The sequence below is a fragment of the Carassius gibelio genome, chromosome B7, assembly GCF_023724105.1.
Source record: "Carassius gibelio isolate Cgi1373 ecotype wild population from Czech Republic chromosome B7, carGib1.2-hapl.c, whole genome shotgun sequence".
NCBI classification, from domain to species: domain Eukaryota; kingdom Metazoa; phylum Chordata; class Actinopteri; order Cypriniformes; family Cyprinidae; genus Carassius; species Carassius gibelio.
The window spans coordinates 30,355,313-30,379,193 of NC_068402.1; the positions used below are offsets into that span (position 1 = coordinate 30,355,313).

The following is a 23,881-nucleotide window of genomic DNA, read 5'->3' on the forward strand; positions in this document are numbered from 1 at the left end:
TCCCATTCGTTTACATAAGTTTATGACCTGTACGATAAAGGCAGTAATATGTGCTTTATAAGTATAAACAGCCAATGTACTAGTAATATGCATGATAATAAGCAGGGTTTATGACCTATACTGCAGGCAAATAGTATAGAAGCCCCCTGTATGGGCCTCAAATGTAGGCCCTAGCCTGGCCCGTGGCCAACAGCTCATCAGAATTAAGCCAGTCTTTTTTCGCGTCTCCCAAAACTGCTAATACTACTGTAAAAGCTATTAAAATAGTTCAGTTTTGTATGTAATGTCAAAATGACAGACAGTGAGCGATCATAGCCTATGTTTGATCAATGTAGCCTTCTCAAATCACAGAATTGTGGTTACATCCAATGACAGGAAGCTGGACAGGAAGCTCCACCCACTGGCTCTGCAGCCTTTCCACACCTGCTGCAAGGCCCTCCTGATGATCATTTTAACTGCATGTTCTTCTTTCACCAACAGAGGCCAGTGTTGTGCAGTTTTGAAATAATAAGAGAGTTGTCTCAAGAAGGTCTGTAATTCCTGGCGAAAGCTTGAGCATTCTCTTTTAAGAACTCAGTTGGAACATGATTTGAAAAGTGAAAGAATAATTTGCTCGGGGTTCTGTACTCCACAGATTTGAACATGACCTAGGGTTCTATGTTCCTCGGGTTTGGCTAACATAGGGTTAACTCTGAGAAAATACTGCGAGTAGAGCAGATTGAATCAGAGTATCTTGATTGAAATTAAAGTTATTATTACAAATGACACAAAGGATTCAGATAATGGGATAAGGTGTTATGAGTACCAGCTCCAGTGGGTGTGAAAGGAAATGATAAAGGAGACTGAAGCGCAAAGAAAGAGACATAAGAAAAGAGACATAGGCCTGACTACACTTAAATTTTAAATATAAGACTGAAATTTAATTACAGTTTTAGGTTTTATGGAGTTCGAAGAAATGTGGTGTTCGGTGGAATTAGTTCAGCAAGGAAGAGAGAAACACGACACAGGGAATTTTAAATGATGAATTTTGGGTTAGCTTCTGATGTTCCCCTTGCAGTAGCTTTGCAGCTACTTACACATCAGTTGACTCTTATTAGGTCACACTTTAGTTTGGGGACCAATTCTCACTTTTCATTAACAATTAACTATGACTCTCACCACAATAAACTCCTAATTTTCTGCGTATTAATAGTAAGTAAGGTCGGAGTTAAGTTTAGGTATGGGGTATCATTAAGGGATCTAAAATTCAGAATAAAGCTTTTATATGTGCTTCAAATGTAATAGCAGTCAAAGTTCTAGTAATCTGCATGTTAGTAAGCAACTAGTTAATAGTGAGAATTGGTCCTTAAAATAAAATAAAGTTTTACTGTATTACTGGAGTACTAGAAAACTGTCAGGTTACACTAAAGGTTAGGGTTATGCACTTGACATGTACTTGCATGTACTAGCAGAATGTCTGTTAGGGGACCATCAAAATAAAGTCTACTGTTAATAAAGGGTAGTTGACATGTATTTGCTAAGTTACAAATTGTGCAACATTTAAAGTATTGCCTCTCGCATCCTCACCAGTGCATTAGCAATGCTGTTTTGCTAATGTTGGCAACTCCTACAGTAATCATAACCTGCCAAACTGGCTAGAGAGTTGATATCGTTAACTACTATATCATTGAATTTCACCCACATTTAGTAGGTGTGAATTTCAAACCATGATTATATGATTAGAATAATCTGGAATGTTTGCAATTTAATGTTTCTTATGAAAAAGTCAGAATATGCTGATGTATTGAATGGCTTTCTATCCAGACTGTGTAGTGACAACATCTACTGTGCCATCAGAGGCTAACTGTGCATGCTCACCAGCTAAACCTTGAAGATGAGTTGAGTAGATGTAAAGTATAGCACCTGAAGTTAACATGGATGAGCAGAGTTTAGGAGCATGCAAGATTTATGAATTTCAGGGACTTGCCAATGTGTGTAAATACTTATTTTAAATATATACTGATCAATTGGAATCTAGGGGAATGCAAAGTGCTTAAAAATACAAATACCAACAATGTGTTAATCTTCTCAAAACAACATGCTCCATTCCTCAAGTCCTTCTGTAGAAAGGATAAGGATAAAGGATAAATCCCATTTTCTCCCAGTCCATGCCAACTTGGCTTGCAACAGGGACAGGGTTGACCAAACCGGTTTTAGCATTGAATCCAAAAATTCTTGCTATTTTAGTTTATTTATACCTCAGTAGACAATCAGTAGCGGATTAATTTAATGTATGTTCTTATGTATGTTATGTCACATAATTTGCTAAATTACTTAACGGGATACCAGTAACATAAAACAGATATTATTTAACATTGCAATAAGGTAGTGACAGATATAAAAGTGAAAATCTCCTGTCATTGCATTCATGCATTGTATTTTAATTGTCTACTATGTCTGCATTTGGAAGACTCCGGAGGTTGCATTTGTCAGCTGAATGCGTGGTTGAGGCTGTCTCATTTCAGAAAAGTAAACATTACATCTGAAAGTATAAGCAAATTTACAATAACTTAAGCCTCATGATGAACATTCAATCTTATAATGTGTACTTTTCTGAATCGAGTCAACCTCATTGAGGTATACAGTCAAGAGATTATAAAAATATACTTCAAAATGAGACATCTATAAAGCTCAATTAATATAGACCCTTTTAATTGTCATAATTGAACTATTTCTTTAATATCTAATTTTCTTCTCCGAAACTGCAATTTTTTTCTTAAGTTCCATACTTCTCTACTTTCATAAGAGATCATATGTGAGAATTGAGTTTTCTGCGCTATTAAAGACCAACCACTAAAACTTTTTCTTTTTAACTTTGCAATCTGAGTTTATCTGCACCCTACCTTACATAAACATCTCAGGAAACAGGGTAATTAAAATCTAAGTGATATAAACCTCCAAAATATCACAATAATATAAAGTATTTGTTGTAATTTCTTCTTGGAGGCAATTACCCAGCATCTTCTGTACAAATACAAGTCCTTATTCAAACTTCTAAGGATTGTTTTCAAATAAAGCTATGGACAACTTGGATTTGGTAAAAGTAACTCACGTGATGTCAAATAGTCACACATGTGCTACATTGTTTATACACGGAGCTCCACATTAGTGCAATACTCCCAACTAAGCCTTATGTAAACCTGCTTAATGTTCGCTGTGGTTTGACCCACAAGCCATCCTGCAAAAAGGAGAGAGGTCAGAGAGGGTTTGAGAGGAGAACTTTCACTGGGGTAGTTGTACAGTGTTTACATTTTTTTGTTGTTCATAGCTTGTAGTGTTGTTTCTCAGAGGCTGTTTATGAAGTAGCTACTACTGGAGAGGTGTAGCCAGTTAAAACATCCTGTTTTAGGTCACCTGCTGTTTTTAGAATACAGTTTTGACCTTAAATTCACGTTAAGAGAATTTCTTGCCTCGCTGAACTGCTGACATACTTTTCAAATTAAAGGAAAAGACTTTAGACTACCAGGAGACACCTTTCATCCTTGCAGTGAAAACAAATGTCCAGTGCTCTATCTTTCCTATTAGCTAAATTAAGCAGGTTGCAGTATATATTTCTTAGATTTTAGTATCAAAATCTGGGTCATGATTTATTCATGGCTGAATATATCTGTAGGCCTTTTCTTTGCTTATTGCTGCAGTATTGAACACACTGACAGTTTTCATGATTATGAGAGAGCTATAATCATGAGCAAAGGCAAACATGCATGTATGTATACTGTATATATATTTTTTTACCTCTCACCGAGGCTCTTCTCCCCCGATAGCTCAGTTTGGCCGGATGGCCAGCTCTAGGAAGGGTTCTGTTCGTCCCAAACATCTTCCATTTAAGGATTATGGGGGCCACTGTGCTCTTAAGAACCTTAAGTGCAGCAGAAATGTTTTTGTAACCTTGGCCAGATCTGTGCCTTGCCACAATTATGTCTCTGAGCTCTTCAGGCAGTTCCTTTGTCCTTATGATTCTCATTTGCTCTGACATGCACTGTGAGCTGTAAGGTCTTATACAGACAGGTGTGTGGCTTTCCTAATCAAGTCCAATCAGAATAATCAAACACGGCTGGACTCAATTTAAGGTGCTTAAGGTGCATCTCAAGGATGATCAGAAGAAATGGACAGCACCTGAGTTAAATATATGAGTGTCACAGCAAAGGGTCTGAATACTTAGGACCATGTGATCTCAGTTTTTCTTTTTTAATAAATCTGCAAAAATGTCAACAGTTCTGTGTTTTTCTGTCAATTTGGGGTGCTGTGTATACATCAGAATCAGAATCAGAAAGAGCTTTATTGCCAAGTATGCTTACGCATAAAAGGAATTTGTTTTAGTGACATAAGCTTCCAGTACACAGAGACAACAACACACAGAAAAAAAAAAAAAAAAAAAAAGAGATTTACAAATTGACAAATAAATAAGTGTATAAACAATTGTGCTATAAATGATAATGGAATAGGATTGAGTGAGATGCGGGAATGTTCTAGGATGGAGGGTTAACAAATAAATATAAGGATATTGCAGGTTTATAAGCATAAGTAGGGAACATTTAACTGTTCATGAGGTAGATTGCCTGGGGGAAGAAACTGTTCTTGTGCCTTGCTGTTCTGGTGTTTGCGGCTCTGAGGCGCCGGCCAGATGGCAAAAGTTCAAAGATGGGGTGACTTGGATGTGAGGGATCCAGAGTGATTTTCTGAGCCCTTTTCCTCACTCTGGATGTATACAGTTCTTGAAGGGTGGGCAGGGGAGCACCCTTATATAATAATCCTTTCAGCAGTCCGAACAGTTCTCTGTAGTCTTCTGATGTCTGATTTTGTTGCTGAACCAAACCAGACAGTTATTGAAGTACAGAGGACAGACTCAATGACGGCCGAGTAGAACTGTTTTAGCAGCTCCTGTGGCAGGTTAAACTTCCTCAGCTGGCGAAGGAAATACAACCTTTGCTGGGCCTTTTTTAACAATGGAGTCAATGTGATTGTCCCACTTCAGGTCCTGAGAGATGGTGGTTCCCAGGAATCTGAATGACTCCACTGCAGTCACAGTGCTGTTCATGATGGTGAGTGGGGAAAGTGCAGGTGGGTTTCTCCTAAAGTCCACGATCATCTCCACTGTTTTGAGCGTGTTCAGCTCCAGGTTGTTAAGACTGCACCAGACAGCCAGCTGCTCAACCTCTTGTCTGTAAGTAGACTCATCACCGTCCTGGATGAGGCCGATGACTGTAGTGTCGTCTGCAAACTTTAGGAGCTTGACAGAGGGGTCTTTAGAGGTACAGTCGTTGGTGTACAGGGAGAAGAGCAGAGGGGAGAGAACACATCCCTGAGGGGCACCAGTGTTGGTGGAGCAGCTGTTTGATGTGAATTTCCCCAGTCTCACTAACTGTTGCCTGTCTGTCAGAAAGCTGGTGATCCACTGACAGATAGAGCTAGGAACAGAGAGCTGGGTCAGTTTGGTCTGAAGGGCTGTTGGGATGATGGTGTTGAATGCCGAACTAAAGTCCACAAATAGGATCCTCACATAAGTCCCTGTTTTGTCCAGATGTTGCAGGATGAAGTGCAATCCCATGTTGATTGCATCATCCACGGACCTGTTTGCTCGGTGAGCAAACTGGAGGGGGTCCAGTAAGGGTCCAGTGATGTCCTTCAGATAAGCCAGAACCAGTTTTTCAAACGACTTCATGACGACAGACTTTAGAGCCACAGGTCTGTAGTCGTTAAGTTCTGCTATCTTGGGTTTCTTTGGGATGGGGATGATGGTGGAGCGTTTGAAGCAGGAAGGCACTTCACACAACTCCAGGGATCTGTTGAAGATCTGAGAAAAGATGGGGGCCAGCTGGTCAGCACAGATTTTCAGACAGGCTGGTGTAACACCATCTGGGCCTGGTGATTTTCTTCTTTTGTTCTTCTTGAAGACCTGGCGCACATCATCTTCACAGATTTGAAGAGCAGGAGGTGTGGAGGGTGGGATTGCAGGATGTGTTAATGGTTGTGTAGGGAGATGGTCAGAATGAGGAAAAAAATACATTAAAAATACATTTCCTCATACATTAATGAGGAAAAAAAATAACTTAAATTATTTTAGCAAATGGCTGCAATATAACAAAAAGTTAAAAATTTAAGGGGGTCTGAATACTTTCCGTACCCACTGTATGTCGTTTAATTTCCTGCAGCATGGCTGTAAACTCTACTTCCTTTTCTCCTTGCCAATCAGATGCACTTGGCAATTCATCTGTAAGGTTTTTTATCCAGTTCGAAATCTTGACTGACAGGACAACTCCATCTGGTATGTCCTGCCATACTTGTTGACTGTACTCTGCTTTGACAGAAGCCTATATATATATATATATATATATATATATATATATATATACAACTGAATATGCTGGAATATATATATAGTGCCCTCCACTACTATTGGCACCATTGGTAAAAATGAGCAAAGCCAGCTGTGAAAATAAATCTGCATTGTTCATCCTTTTGATATTTCATTCAAAACATGTACAAAATTCTAAACTTTAATTGAAGTATAACAATCAAAAGCATGAAATAAATGTTTTATCTAGTTCACGTTGGCCACAATTATTTTGGGGAAGTCGTGGCCTAATGGTTAGAGGGTTGGACTCCCAATCGAAGGGTTGTGAGTTCTAGTCTCGGGCCGGATGGAATTGTGGGTGGGGGGAGGGCATGAACAGCTCTCTCTCCACCTTCAGTACCTTGACTTAGGTGCCCTTGAGCAAGGCATCGAACCCCCAACTGCTCCCCGGGTGCCGCAGCATAAATGGCTGCCCACTGCTCCGGGTGTGTGCTCACAGTGTGTGTGTGTGCATTTTGGATGCATTTTTGTGTTGATTTTAAGATTTGTTTTGGATTATTGTCCTGATGGAAGGTCCATCTATGGCCCATTTTAAGATTTCTAACAGAGGCAGTCAGGGTTAGATTTTTTATCTTTTTGGTATCTGATTTGAATCCTTTATGCCATGTATCTGGACATGACATCCAGGACCTCAGACAGAAAAACACGCCTACAACATTAAAGATCCAGCAGTATAATTAACCCTGGACATGGGGTACTTTTTATCCCTGTTTTTACTTAACCCATCTGGTGGGTTTGCTGCTCAAAAGCTCTTTTTTGTTGTTTGTTTCATTTCGTCTTGACCATAGAAGCGAGTGGAACTTGATGTTTCAGTCATATCTGACAACTGAATATGCTGGAATTTGTTTTTGGATGAGCAAGGTGATTTTCCTTGAAACCCTCCCGAACAACATGTGGTAATGTAGGGGCTCTTTGATTGTTTTAGTCTTTATGACCCCAAGTCTCAACTAATCTTTGCAATTCTCTAGATGTGATCCTTTGGCCACTCAGTCTCTCCTCCTCACTGTGCATTAGGATGATAAAGACACATGTCCTCTTCCAGGCAGATTTGTTACAGCTTTAATTGATTGGAATCCCTTAATTATTGCCTTGATGGTGGAAATTGGGACTTTCAATGCTTTACCTCTTTTCTTACAGCAACTTTCCATTTTGTGAAGCTCATCAATCTTGTTCTGCACATCAGAACTATATTCTTTGGTTTTACTCCTTGTGATACTTACATACATACATATATATATATATATATATATTACATGAAACTGTAAAAAAGTTTGGAATGCATTCATTGACTTATCATATAAAAACAAAACATTATTTTCCTTCTGTAAGGCTATATTTAATGCAGCTTGCAATACCAGTTCTTTAAGTCAGAGTTTTAATAAGTGAATCTAGATTGCACAGAAACTAGTAGCACATGCTGTCCACCATCATTCCAAATATCAGACTTGAAAGTTGTATGAGGTGAATGTGTTTCACAGGGACAATCTTCTCAAAGCTCAGAGCCAAAGAGTGCTTAGTTTCAAACATTGATACTGGAGTAATAGAACAAAAAAGGAATACAATTAAATAATATTAACTAAATTAAAATAAATAAGCAAACATATACATGCATCTTCATCAAAATAATATATTAAATATTTATCTAAAAATATTGTCAATCTAGCATTTAGGTCAATTAATGATCAAATTGATGTATGTTTTCAAACTTACTTTCAGTGTCATGTCTTGATATGTTACCATCTCATGGTGCAAATACCATATTTTACACATCAAATTATTAAATAAAGTATCAATAATTTACTAACAGGTATTACCAAAAATAATGGAAGATTTTTTTTTTTTACTTTAAATGTCTTGTACTTAATTGAAATTGTGTATTTCTACTTATTGCTATTTTTTTGTCTTATTTCTATTCCATTTTATATCTCCACCTACACCACAGTAGTTGTCTAGTGTATTCTGTATGTCCAGATAAATTACATTTGGCCAATGGTAAAACCCAGAAAAAGAAACCTCTAGAGAGTCAGCAGACGTAGATGGCTGTATATAGCTAACCTGTTTACACTGCATCCAGCTACAATATATCTATAAATCTAAATAACCAGTACTGTGCAAAGGGGCCTTAAAACTGAAAATAATTGTAAAAAAAAAACAACAACTGTAGATATATGCCGTTTATTCATTAACTGCCAATTGTAAGAAAAAAGACAATTTAATGGACAATTTAAAATTGATTTAAAAGGTTTTGAATATGATATTCTCAAAAGGCTCAAAATTATCTTAAAGCCCTTGGGATAAAATCCAATCACAACATTTGGGGGACCTTGTATATGTTTGCCATTTTGAGAAACCAGGTGTGTCCTTAAGCCTAGAGAAATTAAACACCATAAGGATTTAATCAATTCTAAGCCAATCATGAGAGGAACAGAAAACAATAACATGGAATATATAATATAGGCCTATTTATAATAATACAGTAACTTGCTGTGGCAGAATGATGTTAGAGTCAAAAGTCATGAATGCAGAGCTTATTTAAACTGTAACATCTTATTCTCAATACTAAATACTGTTTGCCTTAACTGTATCACACAAAGAGGGCATCCCAAAAAAAAAAAAAATATATATATATATATATATATATTACATATCTGTCAGTAATGCTTGTAAATTCAATTAAATGTTTTATAAACTGTACTATACGGAATTTATATCAATTTAGTGCATGTGAAGCTTTTTATTCAAACATTTAAAATATCAGACTATTTGCTTTGATAATAGAAAGCCTAACCCTGTTTTTCTTCAACATTCTTCCCACAAAGCTTTATATGTAAAAATAATAATAGTATTTTTGAAATTATTTTCCTTTCAAATTCTTTAAACATTTTACTCTGACCTAACTGAAATGCAGTCAACAGATATTACGTTAACCCGCTGTTGTTTGGTATTGAACATAGACTTTAAGAAAAGTATAACAATGTTTTTGTTTGAGGTCAATCTGACAACTCTTGACTTATCTTTTAATCTTAGCATGTGAAAATTCATTGCTTTTATTAATGTTGTATGGTTTCAAACATCATAACAATGCATTTGTCTAGAATTATTTCAGTGTTAGTTTGTCAAAAATGAGAATTCTGTTATATTTAACCCACCATGTCAGTCCAAACCTAAATGACTTTAATCCTTCTGTTTCATATATTTATAAAAATTGTCTTCGTGTAAATGGTTTCCCATCTTGTGCTAAGTACACTTTTTTGGGGGGAAAAATACATAGGGTGAATACTGGTAAAGTGGGACAATGGGTAAAGTGGGACAGTTAAGCTTAATAATTTATATCTTTACATGGATATGTTTTTTTTTTTTACTAAAAATCAACACTGAGCTCATCAGTAGCAAGTATGTAAAAAAAAAAAATTCTGTGGCTATGACATCACTTCTGGAGTGTGGCACATCATATTTAACAACCTTGCAGTGAACTGTGATGGTAAGTAAAATGACATAGCATTCTGGGGTAAATAATGTTACGGTTATAAAAATAAAACAACTCATGGATCATTTGTAATTTTTATATATTTTGTTATAGGATGTTGTAACAGAGACAGTGGTGTGCCAACTGCTACAAGATGTTCAAGCAGTGGCGGCACCCCTGCTCTGGATGTACCGGCCCATGGAGGCGTGAAAAAATGAAGTGACGTGCTGATGAAGTCAAAAAGTTGGTGTTTATTCCAAAATGTGAAAAACAAAGATTTTCCAAAATAATTCAAATTATATTTACAGTGTAACTCAAAAAGTAGAAAAACATAAAAAAAATAAATACAAAAAAAAAAATAGAAAAAACAATTGTACAAAGTTTAAATGTACAAACAAAACTTTTGGCTATGTCAATAATTTGACCCAAAAATCAAGCAAGCAACTTTTCCCCGACTCACTCTACGAGCTTCCTTTACCAGACTGAGAGAAACACTTAAAAAGTATAAGCCCCTCCCACTAGGACTAAACCATTAAATAATTGATGGTAACCAATAAGTTCAAGAAAGACAAAACAATTAAATAGCAACTTAATTGTAACAAAGGCATAACTATTAGAACTAAAAACATGCAGAAATATACAACCATTTCAAACAACACAAACTAAATTCATTATTATGGTTTACCAAAGCATCAAACAAACACCAATCTCCCCCTCCGGCATGAGACCAATTAAGTGTGCCTTCTATTGGCGGGAAACAGGTATTTAAAAATGGTGGCAATGTGGTGCCTGGGTTTCTTCTGTTTTTTATGAGAAAATGTTCCAGTACGTAAGTATGACGGTTAACTTTATGTAAGTGGATAATTGAAAACAATAAACATTTAACATGTCAACCGGTTTTGTTTGTATTCTTAACAATACACAAATTAACAAAAAAAAAAAAAATTGACTCACCAAGTGTTAACCTAAACAAAAAATGGTGAGAACAGGATCAACACTTAAACAATACACAATCAATTACATACACACACATACCTGGTGTTAACTGGTGTTACATTGCGCAAAACAAATATGTGTTGTTGTATGAAAAGTCTATGCATGCCTAGTGTGTTGTGTTCTAAGTCCAGTGCCAGTCTCTAGTCACAGTGCCCCACTGCGACAGATGTAATGGTGAATCAGAATTTGTAAAAATCACATTCATATTAATCTTCTTGGGGGGTTTTTAATGCGATTTTGACAAGGTCCCAGTTTGCCAATAGTATTTTGTTAAATTGGGACAGGGTATTATACTGGCAAACTGGGACAGCCATTCAAGTCATTCTAATGGAGGAATTGAGTTAACTTTTTATATGTCCCTCATACATTTAGTTAGTTAGCTAGATATTTAAAAAAAGACTGACTTAAACTACGCCAGCTCTCACACATTCACCGTGAGACACACGCAATTAACACTTTTCAAAAAACAAACAAAGCCTACCAAAAAAAAAAAAAAAAAAAAAAAAAAGAAAGATAGAGGGTACAAGCTCGGATGGCCAGGACATTTGCAATATTTGTAAAGCCAAATTTGGTGATGCAAATGATCCAAAGAAGACAGAGGACTGGATCATGTGCATTGTTTGCGAGGACTGGTTCCATGAGACGTGTGGCGAGGAGAATGGCCTCATTGAAGACTGGGAGGCGTTCACTTGCACTGGCTGTATTGACGTGCAGATCAACCTACCATACAGAAATTAAATCAAGCCTGTGTGCAATCAGTTAATTCCTACAAGAAGAGATGTTAATGAAGGTTATTTTTTATTTTATTTTTTTATTTGTATGTGTAATGACGCGGAGGCGGCGTTAGAATCCATGTGCAGTTTAATAACATCCACAGCAGACAAATCCAAACAGTAGGCAGAGGATCGTAATCGTAGAAGGCAGAGAATCATACACAGATAGGCAGTCCAATCCAAACAACAAGACAGTGGGCAAATCCAAAGGCAGAAACGAGGAAACCAGGCAAAGATCATACACAATAAGGCAAACTATGGCCATGGGAAAAATGCTCGGTAAGGCAGACAGGCTGGCAATACTTTGCAACGTGATAGTGGTTGCGGCCATGCTTATATATTGCACAAACAGGAAGTACAGGTGAAGCAGAGGGAGCGGAACACAGTCAGTACTCGGGAGAGGGCTCCCTCTATTGGCGTGGCATTACAGAATGAAATAAATTTAACCCAATATAAATTTTGTGGGCAGGCGAGGGAGGGGGTGGTTTGAATTTGCTGTACCTGCACCCCTTCTTAAAAAAAAGTGATGTTTATATTATTGTTGTTGTTGTTTATATTGTTGTTTATATTGTTATTGTGTATTTAATTTATAAGGCCTACACTTGAATAACAACTGAATGTGTTTTAAGTGTCCCAGTTTTCCAATAAAGGTGTCCCAGTTTGACAGTAACGCCTTGAAAAATGTGGTTTGGGGTCATTGTGTGTTTGAGGAAGAGTCATCCATCCTTTGTTTAATGTTTCTTTCTTTTTTATTGTCTATAGTATAGTAGAGCTCTTAAGCTATTGAGAATAGTATCATATGAGCGGCTAAGACATTTGGATCATAATAAAAAAGTATGCAGAATATAAATTATCAGAAAGTGTCCCACTTTACCAGTATTAACCCTACATAAAACAAAACTTGGGGTCTCTCAGAGCCCAAACAGGACTTTTTACATACAGGTGCTTCTCAGTAAATTAGAATGTCATGGAAAAGTTCATTTATTTCAGTAATTCAACTCAAATTTTGAAACTCATGTATTAAATAAATTCACTGCACACAGACTGAAGTTGCTTGAAGTCCAGTGTTAATGCAATGTCATTTGCTGGTGTTGGTCCATTGTGTTTTTTAAAAACTAAAGTCACTGCACCCTTTTTACAAGAAATCTTGGAGCACTTCATGCTTCCTTCTGCTGACCAGCTCTTTAAAGATGCTGATTTCATTTTCCAGCAGGATTTGGCACCTGCCCACACTGCCAAAAGCACAAAAGTTGCTTAAATGACTATGGTGTTGGTGTGAACCCCAGAGAGAATCTAAGGGCTATTGTCAAGAGGAAATGAGAAACAAGAAACCAAAAAATGCAGATGAGCTGAAGGCCACTGTCAAAGGAACCTGGGCTTCCATACCACCTCACCAGTGCCACAAATTGATCACCTCCATCCCACGCCGAATTGAGGCAGTAATTAAAGCAAAAGGAGCCCCTACCGAGTACATGTAAAGTAAATTAGCATACTTTCCAGAAGGCCAACAATGCACTTAATGTTTTTTTTTAATTGGTCTTATGAAGTATTCAAATTTGTTTAGATGGTGAATAGTTGGATTTTTGTTAATTGTGAGCCAAAATCATCACAATTAAAAATACTAAAGACTTAAACTACTTCAGTCTGTGTGCATTCAATTTATTTCATACATGAGTTTCACAATTTGAGTTTAATTACTGAAATAAATTAACTTTTCCTCTACATTCTAATTTATTGAGAAGCACCTGTAATCTGTTGAAGTTTCTGTAGACTACTGAGCCTACAGTCTATACATATTACAGAGTGGAAATTACTTTTATTAGAATCTTGAGGAAGACAAGGTTTAATCTTCAAGTTACCCCAAAGTTATCTGAGACTTTATTTCCCTTCTGAATTAACTTTTATCTTCCCCCAAAATCTGCCAGATTGCTATTCTCACTTTACATTTTCACCTATGTCTGAGTGTATGGAGGTGAAAGTACGAGAACAAGATTTATTCTTTAGTTCCAGTATTCAGACAAAGAGTGTAACTCAGAAGTCTACTTTCCCTGGAGGAAAAAGTTCAAAAGAGCTCAAAACACTTAAGACTAAAACCATCTTGCTTGTACTGTAGACCTTCATTTTACATGTGATTACAATAATGACTTCAGTTAATATCTTATATGTCCCCCTGGCCCCAGGCAGTATGATCAGAGGAAACATATACTGAAGCAACTTAAGGAGAACCTCAAATGTTAATAAATAACACAATTTTGGGAATGCAAACCCTGCTTTGGAGCAGGACTTCATAGTTATCTGTAGTTAAAAGTGGCCTTTACTCTGCATGGGGTGAACAAATACATTAATGGAGTTAAGGTAAGTTCACATATACAGTACAGACCAAAAGTTTGGACACACATTCTCGTTCAAAGAGTTTTCTTTATTTTCATGACTACGAAAATTGTAGAGTCACACTGAAGGCATCAAGGGCTATTTGAGCAAGAAGGAGAGTGATGGGGTGCTGCGACAGATGAGCTGGCCTCCACAGTCACCGGAGCTGAACCCAATCCAGATGGTTTAGGGGTGAGCTGGACCACAGACAGAAGGCAAAAGGGCCAACAAGAGCTAAGCATCTCTCGGGGAACTCCTTCAAGACTGTTGAAAGACCATTTCAGGTGACTACCTCTTGAAGCTCATCAAGAGAATGCCAAGAGTGTGCAAAGCAGTAATCAAAGCAAAAGGTGGCTACTTTGAAGAACCTAGAATATGACATATTTTCAGTTGTTTCACACTTTTTTGTTATGTATATAATTCCATAATTCCACATGTGTTAATTCATAGTTTTGATGCCTTCAGTGTGAATCTACAATTTTCATAGTCATGAAAATGAAGAAAACTCTTTGAATGAGGTGTGTCCAAATTTTTGGTCTGTACTGTAGTTCAAACGTCATTATTTCCTCACCCTGAGAAGAAAAGAAATACACTTAACATACTTTTTAAATGAGTACAGAGACATGTATTACATAAATACTCAAAATAATACTTGTGCAAACTCAATGTAATGTTTTTGGACATTTTTAAATACAATTAGTTAACTGTTATGGAGCCGACACAACAAGAAATGCGTGGATCCAAATGCAAAGGCTTTTAGACCACATGGTAAGACAGGCTAAGATCAGACAATGGCAAACAGGAACAGAGGAGACAAGACGAAGAATGATGCATAGGCGTGTGTGGATCTGCAATCTGTGAACAATATCCAATAGGGTAGTCCAATATCCAATAGGGTCATCCGTATACTGGCGATGCTCAGGCAAGGGGTAGACAATGTCCAACAGGGACAAGACTAGAGAGGTAAACAAAGGCAGGCAGAAGGTCAAGGCATGGGATGAAACTAGAATGATTAAACTAAAGCTAAGACATGAAACGAAACTCAGTAAGGGAAACGGCTCTGCAAAGTAGCTAACGCTCTCGAGCGCTAAACACTAACAACACTCGGCCCAGATGAGCAAGAGAGTGAGCCTTTTGTAGAGCCTGTGAATTAGCCTCAGATGTGCATGCAATTACAAACTTGTAATGATGAAGTTGAAATTTAGTACATTAAAAATTTATTAACTTTAAATGTAATTAAATAACTTACAGTTACATTATAATAAAGCTTTTCACATGTGCTTTTGTTAGTGTGCAATTAAACACTAACAAACACACTTAAGTGGCCTTTTAAATAATATTATGCAAGTATGCTTTATAATGTTCTTTTAAGATTTAAAATAGAAGTCCACATTCAACACCATTAACTACACTTATTTTATACAAGGTTAAACGTTTGATTTTCTTTCTTTTGCAGCAAACAAAAGAGGTTTTGAAGAATCTTTCAGCTCTTTTTCTTTATAATGATAGCCTTCACAAGTTTTGAACTTTATTAATTTTCATATTTGTTGTTCAAAACACACACTGTACATTTTTACTTTTTCATAAGTGAATGAGTTTTGTATTTCCTAATTGTTTTGCTGTTTATTTTAGCTGGGACACTTACATAGGTTGTTTAATACAATAAAAGAGCAATTTTTCTATTCACTTTTTAAATGTATTCATTTATTTATTTTTCACGCAATGTAGCCTACACGTAGGTTACGAAAACCGACTTTAAAAATAAACCTACCTAAATATTCAGCATGCTATGAGAACCTGTGAGTCTCCCCTATATAGACTAGCCTACATGTAACCTACAAATAAACGTAATATATAAAATTAAATATAAATAGTCTATTCAATAAATGTAATGCAATATCTCGATTAATTAAAAAAATCCTCTTGGGAGGAAAACAAACAGAAAGGTTTTTAGCTATATATATATATAAAAAGGCAGGGCGATTAAAAGACGAGGCTACTCATATAGCAGCCTACAGAGCGCCTAAACAGCCTGCAGCCACTCATAATAAATGATCTTTCTTGAGCCCGCCTGCAAGTGCCTCACCATTGGTCAAGCGGTTGGAGCGGCTACTATTTTTTTCTTTTTCCTTTCCTTTTTTTTTCAACGTCGAAAAGTTTTATTTTGACAGCAGCTCCCCTTAAACAAAATGCAGCTCGCGATTTTCACAGATTAACGGACTGTGTTATTTAAGGAGAGACAGCAGATGGATTGACCTACTCAATGCACCATCTCTGGCGCTGTGCTGCTGGTATAGATGGCTTGTCTTCTGACTAACACAAGATGAGCAGAGATGGACCACAGTGGACAGGACAACATGAGACATTTCTGAAAAGTTTCCCCGAAGAAGCCGTTCTCGCTCGGATCAAGAACAATGTCTGTGAATATCTCGAGCGTGAACAACACACTTCAGCACGAGCTCTTTACCTACAATGTTCCTGCTCTCATATTTGGGGTTTTGCTCATTATAGTCATCATTTGTGGAAACGCGCTTGTGTGCCTGAGTGTTTACAAGGAAAAAGCCTTGAAGACAACGACAAACTATTTCATAGTGAGTTTGGCTGTGGCAGATCTGCTGTTGGCAGTTTTGGTTTTACCCCTGTTTGTCTTTGCAGAGGTAAGTGTTGTGTTTAAGCGCAATACCTGTTTGAGACATAATGAGAGCTGCATAATTCGTTTAAATTCCCCAGTATATATATATATATATATATGTTTAAAAAATGCATTTTATAAGGCATGCAGGTCTACTTTATATCAAAATACTGTACAGTAGGTCAGTGTATCAGAAATGAATGAGCACTGTGATATAGACTATAAGTAGTGTAGTGTAACAGACAATTTTCATATATTATTACGATTACATTCTAATTTATAATAAATGACAAATGTAACTTGTTCATTATGTGTTTATACTGAATGTATGTGTATAGATAGATACCGGTAGTTTATCTGAAAAGAGTTACTACATAGGCTCCTAGATAACTCCCTCTTTGAATCCCTTTCTCAAGCTTTTTAGGTTAGTCCACTTATCTTGTTATCCTCAAGTTGCCATCACATTAAATCCGTCAAGTTGTGGCTTCGTTAGACTCATTAGGTTAGTTTGACTCATTACGAGAATCAAGGACAGTCTGAATCTATATCCAAAAGTTGGTTACCTAATTGAAATGAATCAAATATGCTCTTCAATGTAAAGAAGTGTGCTCATTAAAACTCTTTCTTGACCCAGTAAATCTGCCTTTCCAGTTTCAAGGTGGTGTCTGGTCCTTGGATGTGGCTGTTTGCGATGGACTAATGACCATGGATGTAATGCTCTGTACAGCATCAATATTCAACCTTTGTGCAATCAGTGTGGACAGGTTTGTATTTTAATTTCAGTCAAATATCCCTGATATTTGGTTTAGCATTACTATGAATGAGAAAAGTTGTTTGGGAGCCCTCAGGCATTTTCCTGAGAAAGAATGCAGACTGTATAATCAGTTTTTAGCATATTATTTTGACCTAATCAGGATTGCAGAAACAGGTCATGCCGGTCTTGAAGTTTATTCTTACTGTGCACAAGACTATTTTCCAGCATATCAGTGCTGCACACAGCACACACAACTTGAGAGTATTTTTATTTAATAAAGCTAATCGGAGCAATATCTTGTGAATTAGTTAAGTGAGTCGTGACCAAAAAATGGGCCACATCTGATAGCAACAATGCTAAATGCAAATAATAAAATGCATCAGAATAAATGTAATGTCTTTTGTTGTTGATGTCAAAGGCAGTGTGTCCCATTTTGGCACAAACTGATTGTTGACTAAGAGCCTGGCCAAATCAGGATGTTAAAGATGTTAAATGTGTGTAGCAACGCATAATGTAATAACTGCACATAATGTAAAAACTGTACATGATGTAGCATTACAATATTATTGTATTAAAATATTCATCATAATAATTTTCTATGTAATAAAATCTTTAGCTCATAATGTAATAACAATTATTATATTATGAGAAATTTATTACATTATAAACTGACCAAAAATATTGTAATATTGTCATATTTATACTTAGAATAAAGTATAAGCAGCCAAGTCAAAATATTTGTGCTGTTATTTAGCCTATGTGTATAAGAGATAGAGATATCAAAATGCACACTAGTAATGTTTTTTTTCTAAGTTACGTTTATAAAGAAAATTATTTAAATGTCCTAATTGAAGTATGGCCTAATCCTGGCTTAGTCTAAGCCCCGTCTGCAAAAGCAGGCCTATATATATCAAAAATTAAGCGTGTCACTAATCACAAAATTATAAGCTTTTTATAAAAAAATAAAAGTTCACAATGTAGCCTAATAAGCCTAATTTTATTTTAATAAAAATATGATTGTTTTGTGTTCACATTTATTATATTGAAAGCTAATTATGATATTGTAAACATAATAGTTGTTTTATATTACCTTATGAACTGTGATTACATTATAAGTTCCCACAGTGTGTTCATAATGTAATACATTTCTCATACAATAACCTATTATATGAAAAAAAATTATAACATTGAAAAATTATTGTTACATTAAGAGCTCAAGAATGTATTACATTTTGTGAAATGATTACATTATGAACATTTTATTACAATAATAAAGTAATATTTATTACATTATACATACAAAACTCTTGTTTTTACATTATGTGCAGTTATTACATTATGAGTAGCTACAATGCATGACATGTCCTCATCATTAAACTCTATGAACAAAACTATCCAAAAAGTGAAAGAAAATAATGACCCAGACTAATTTAAATCCTATGGGTTCTTTTGCGATGAGAATAAATATGGTTTCTGGTTACCATAATATATTTTGTGGAGTGAACTGTTGGCTATTAAGCACATGGAACCGAACACTCCAAAAAATTTCCTTTCAGCATTCATGTTAATCATTTTGCATACTGTCAGCTCACGATAACATTTACGAGCTGTTTCCTGTTTAATTTAAAGGACACACTTGTTTATTCTTGTTTTATCTTAGTCCTGAGCAAAACTGCTTGAGATATGATATGTTATGATAATAGTGCTTAGAAAGCTTTTTTCCCGTTTGTCCTGATGGTAAATTTCAATGTGCATTCTGTTGACAGGTTTATAGCAGTGTCCATACCACTTAACTACAACAGGAAACACGTTGACTATCGGCAGATTCTGTTACTTTCTGCTACATGGCTGTTGGCGCTGGCTGTGGCGTCTCCTGTCATCTTCGGAATAAACAATGTTCCTCAAAGAGACCCCAGAGAATGCAAACTTGAAGACAACAATTATGTGGTTTATTCGTCTGTCTGTTCCTTTTTCATCCCGTGTCCCATTATGCTCCTACTGTACTTTGGGATGTTCCATGGTTTGCGTAAGTGGGAAGAATCACGCAAAGCCAAACTTAGAAACAGTATCCATGCCTGCCGCAGTTTGCAGCATGCTGCAGTGGCTGCCGCCCTCCCACCTTTGGGGGCTCTGCCTGCGTCTCTGCCCCGGGTCATTGAGAGGGACTTGGCCCAGTCCAGTCTTGAGGAGCTTGATGACTACCCAAGGCCTGTCTGCCCCTTCCCACCTGAATACAAAAACAGCCCCATTCAGACTGTGGCCTTCCCTGACATTCAATATGGCCAGCCACCTCAGAGAAAGAAGAGGGCTAAGATCAATGGAAGGGAGAGAAAAGCTATGAGGGTTTTACCTGTTGTTGTGGGTAAGCTTTGGTGTATTTGTTTGTCTGTTTCAGTCTTGCTGGAGTTGAAAGTGCATAATAAATAACTATTTTAAGGGCCTCAAAAAGTAGAATGAAAAAGACATAAAAATACTACTTAATAAATGCTTTTATTAACTTTTATCGACAGTTTAATTATTCTGCAAAGGTAATTATAAGCTTCAAAACTTTGAAGGAAATTGCCACAGGAGCTGAATTTCCCTGCAACACACAGATAACATGAACTACAGGCAAATCCCTCTATCCAATTATGATGTCATGGTTCACCTGGTGCCTTAACCTCATTTCCCGGCCACCATTTATTAACACTGAGACATAATAGAAAAGATTAGACTTGTGTTCTTCTTCATTATTGTTGTTGTTGAAAACCTGTTCATTATATCAAATCATAGCTGATCCATAGGGAAACTTATTTCTATTTCTATAATCTTTCTATAATAATGCGATTAATCACATCCAAAATAAAAGTTTTTGTTTACAAAATATATTTATGTGTGCTGTGTATATTTATTAAGTATATATAAATACACACACATGCATGTATATATTTCAGAAAAATGTTCTGTTTATATATTAAATATATTTATTTATAATATAAATTATATAAATATAGTCATGTAAATATTTTCAAAACATACTATATGTGTGTGTGTATATATATATATATATATACATAATAAATATACACAAAACACACATATATTATGCAAAAACTTTTATTTTGTATGTGATCAATCGTGATTAATCATTTGACAGCACTAATTATATTATATTAATTATGCATTCAAGTAATCTTTGTTCATAGCAGACATCATGATGTATAGTTTTACATTAGTTTCATCTTTGTTATTTTTACTTGCTTAAAAACTTAAAGTGATATTTCACCCAAATTCTGTAATGATTAACTTACCCAAATGTCAAGCCAAATTCATATGACTTTCTTTCTTTTTCTGGAGAACACAAAAGAAGATATTTTGAAAAATATTTTTGTCCATACAACATTAGGCCCAATATACTTTCATAATTTAATTTGTGTTAGAACTTAGATGTTCAAACACATTTGTAACAACATGAGAATGAGTAAATAATGACAGAAATCTTCTGTGTGTGTGAGAGAGAGAGAACTATCCCTTTAAGGGAAACTGGCACAGCTTACCCCACTCTCTTCTATATAAAATTATATAAACATTACAAGGTTATGCTTTATGTGGTAACACCTTCTATTCATGTCAATAATCTTATTTAATATGACTATACATGACTATAGGTTAAATTACTTCTCATGGTAACAACAGAAAATTTCCAAATGTATTGTACAAAGAATGTGCAACTCACCTCCTCGTGTGGATTCATAGGGCCTAAAGTTATAGGTGGGAAAGAGGTGACATTTACAAAGATGTAAACATTTCTTTTGCATCACAGAAACATCTTATTGAAGTTATGTAGATGATCTGAAACTTATTCTAACTCCATTACTGGGTATTTATAGAAACACCATTACTATACTTGAATAATTCAGCAGAGCCGCGGCCACTGGAGGAGCACATTAATATCTATAATATACATGAGGTTGATTTATATGTGTAGCTTTGTCTCACTTGTTATTCATAACATTTTATTTGACATAGTTTGGTTACTTTCATAAGACATTCTTATGCCAGCATTGGGTAATGAAGAATTATTAGCTGCAATTTTGTGGGTTTCTGGGTTATTCAAAGCTTTCCAGAGCTCTTAAAGTCATTCATTAATATTTTGATCCAGGACTGGTCTTTTTTTATTATTATTTTTTTATGCTTTATCAGAACAAAAGCAGGACTCTGACTATAATATTCTGCATATTAATGGAGTAATTCGGGATTGTTATTGCATGCTGTTATCAATCACAGAAAATAATTTTGAGTGTCATCAAATTTACAACAACACACAAAAAACACATTGACAGTACTGAACCAGGCATTCTGCCAGGTTAAAGCGCAGATCTGGATGCCGCTTTAGTTTTGATGTGAAAGCACTTGTATTTATTAGCCTTATAAATTTTCAGAGTCAATTAAGCAGTGACTTAATATAAATTGTCCTTTCAGTAGTGTAAATACTGTTTTATGTGGAATTCATGTGGGTGGATTTTATGTAAAGTGTGTAAACAGTTCTTCTCATGCAGTCTTTATGGGTTTTCTGAACCAGAAAGGGTCATGACACTTAATTAAATGTTAATAAAACGTATCACACTAATCACATGTAATGTTAAAGTCTAGTTAAAGTTAGTCTTGAAAGTGTAGATTTGAACATTTATTCTAGTGCAGTGTTTTGGCCCATACAGACTTCAACCATAAGTGAATAGTCAATAAGCTAATAGTAAATAAATTAATAGTTCCCTCCAAAAATAATTTGTTGAAAGTTTACTCACTATGAGGCCATCCAGGCTGTAGATGCCTTTGTTTCTTCATCAGATTATTATTTGCAGATTTCACAGAGAAATTTAGCATTACATCCCTTGCTTACCAGTGGATCCTCTGCAGAGAATGGGTGCCGTCAGAATAAGAGGCCAAACAGCTGTTAAAAACATCACAGCAATCAACACAACTCCAGTCCATTAATTAATTAATTATGAGGCAAAAAGTAATCAGTAAATCCAACATTAATAACAATCTAACTTCAAAGTATTGCTTCCACAAAAAATATAAATCCTCTATCTATAATATTGCTTTCTACTGTAAAGTAAAAAAAAAAAAAAAAGTAAAAAATATATATATATATATATATATATATATATATATATACACACACACACACACACATGATAGGTAAAAATTGATAGCCTGAATGCACTGTAAGTATTTGGATAAAAGCGTGTGCTAAATGCATGTATGTATATATATATATATATATATATATATATATATATATATATATATATATATATATATTTAAATAAGCACAGATCGAGCGATGTTTATAAGCTAAAACAGTCAAAACAGTTGAAGACATGTATTTTTGATGTGAGGACAACAGGAGATGGACTTTTTCGCTGGAGGAAATGTTATTATGAATTGATGGGCTAATATTCTGGTTAGAATCTACAGTTTAAGGTTAAAATGTGATCATTGTTTTTTATAAACAAAGCTGGAGTGGATTACTTGTATATTATTATAATGTTTTTATCAGCTGTTTGGACTCATTCTGACGGCACCCATTCACTAGAGAGGATCCACTTGTGGGCGAGTGATGTATTGCTAATTTTCTTCAAGTCAGTTTCAATTAAATCATTTACATTATTTTTTGCTAAACTATTACTTTAATGGGTGTGAACATTTTTCTTGCTTTTTAAAAGCAGAGGAACTGGAATTATTTTAATATAAAAACTATATAATTAGCAAAGCAAAATAATTGTTTTATGTTGAACATACTATTTTATGTAAGGTTTGCTTAGTAGTTTCTCAGAAAATGCTCTGAAAATGCACAAAATCGTGCTTTAATTCGATAATGAATATGAGACATGATGTGTGATCTTCCCGCAGGTGTCTTCCTCTTCTGCTGGACTCCTTTTTTTGTAGTTCACACTACACGAGCCTTGTGTGAATCCTGTCACATCTCTCCAGACCTGATGAGCACAGTGACATGGCTGGGTTACGTGAACAGTGCTCTGAACCCAGTTATCTACACTGTCTTCAACACTGAATTCAGAAAGTTCTTCAGAGGATTTCTTCCACGCTGCTGTTGACACACACCAAATGGCCCATAAGAGATAACAATTCCATAATTTATGTTAAAGACAAATATAGTTGTAAACTGGACTGCAACTGTTTAATTGTGTTGTTTTGTAATAATTCTGCCAATACTTTATTTGTTTGTGCCTACCATGTACTACATCCTTATTATATATATATAGAGAGAGAGAGAGAGAGAGAGAGAGGACTTTTCAGTGCAACAAAACATTCTCAGTCGTGCCTAGAACATTTGTACAGCATTTTAAAATATGCCAGGCTCTGTCAAAATATATCTCAGTTTGAGTTAAGATTAATGATACATAATAAATAATGCATTGCATATTTCAGATCTATGAGATGTTATTGCCTGCAGGAATGTTTGAAATTAAAAGACCACAATGTACAAACTTTA

General features: G+C 35.6%; 1 protein-coding gene across 1 annotated transcript; it reads left to right on the top strand.

The window, feature by feature from the left end:
- Positions 1 to 16,084: 16,084 nt before the first annotated feature.
- On the top strand, positions 16,085 to 23,881 carry LOC127961115 (D(4) dopamine receptor-like). The gene is made up of 4 exons (XM_052560057.1): positions 16,085 to 16,656; positions 17,283 to 17,395; positions 19,152 to 19,747; positions 23,281 to 23,881. Exons 1-4 carry the CDS (start codon positions 16,414 to 16,416, stop codon positions 23,481 to 23,483), a joined length of 1,155 nt encoding a protein of 384 aa, XP_052416017.1. The 5' UTR covers positions 16,085 to 16,413; the 3' UTR covers positions 23,484 to 23,881.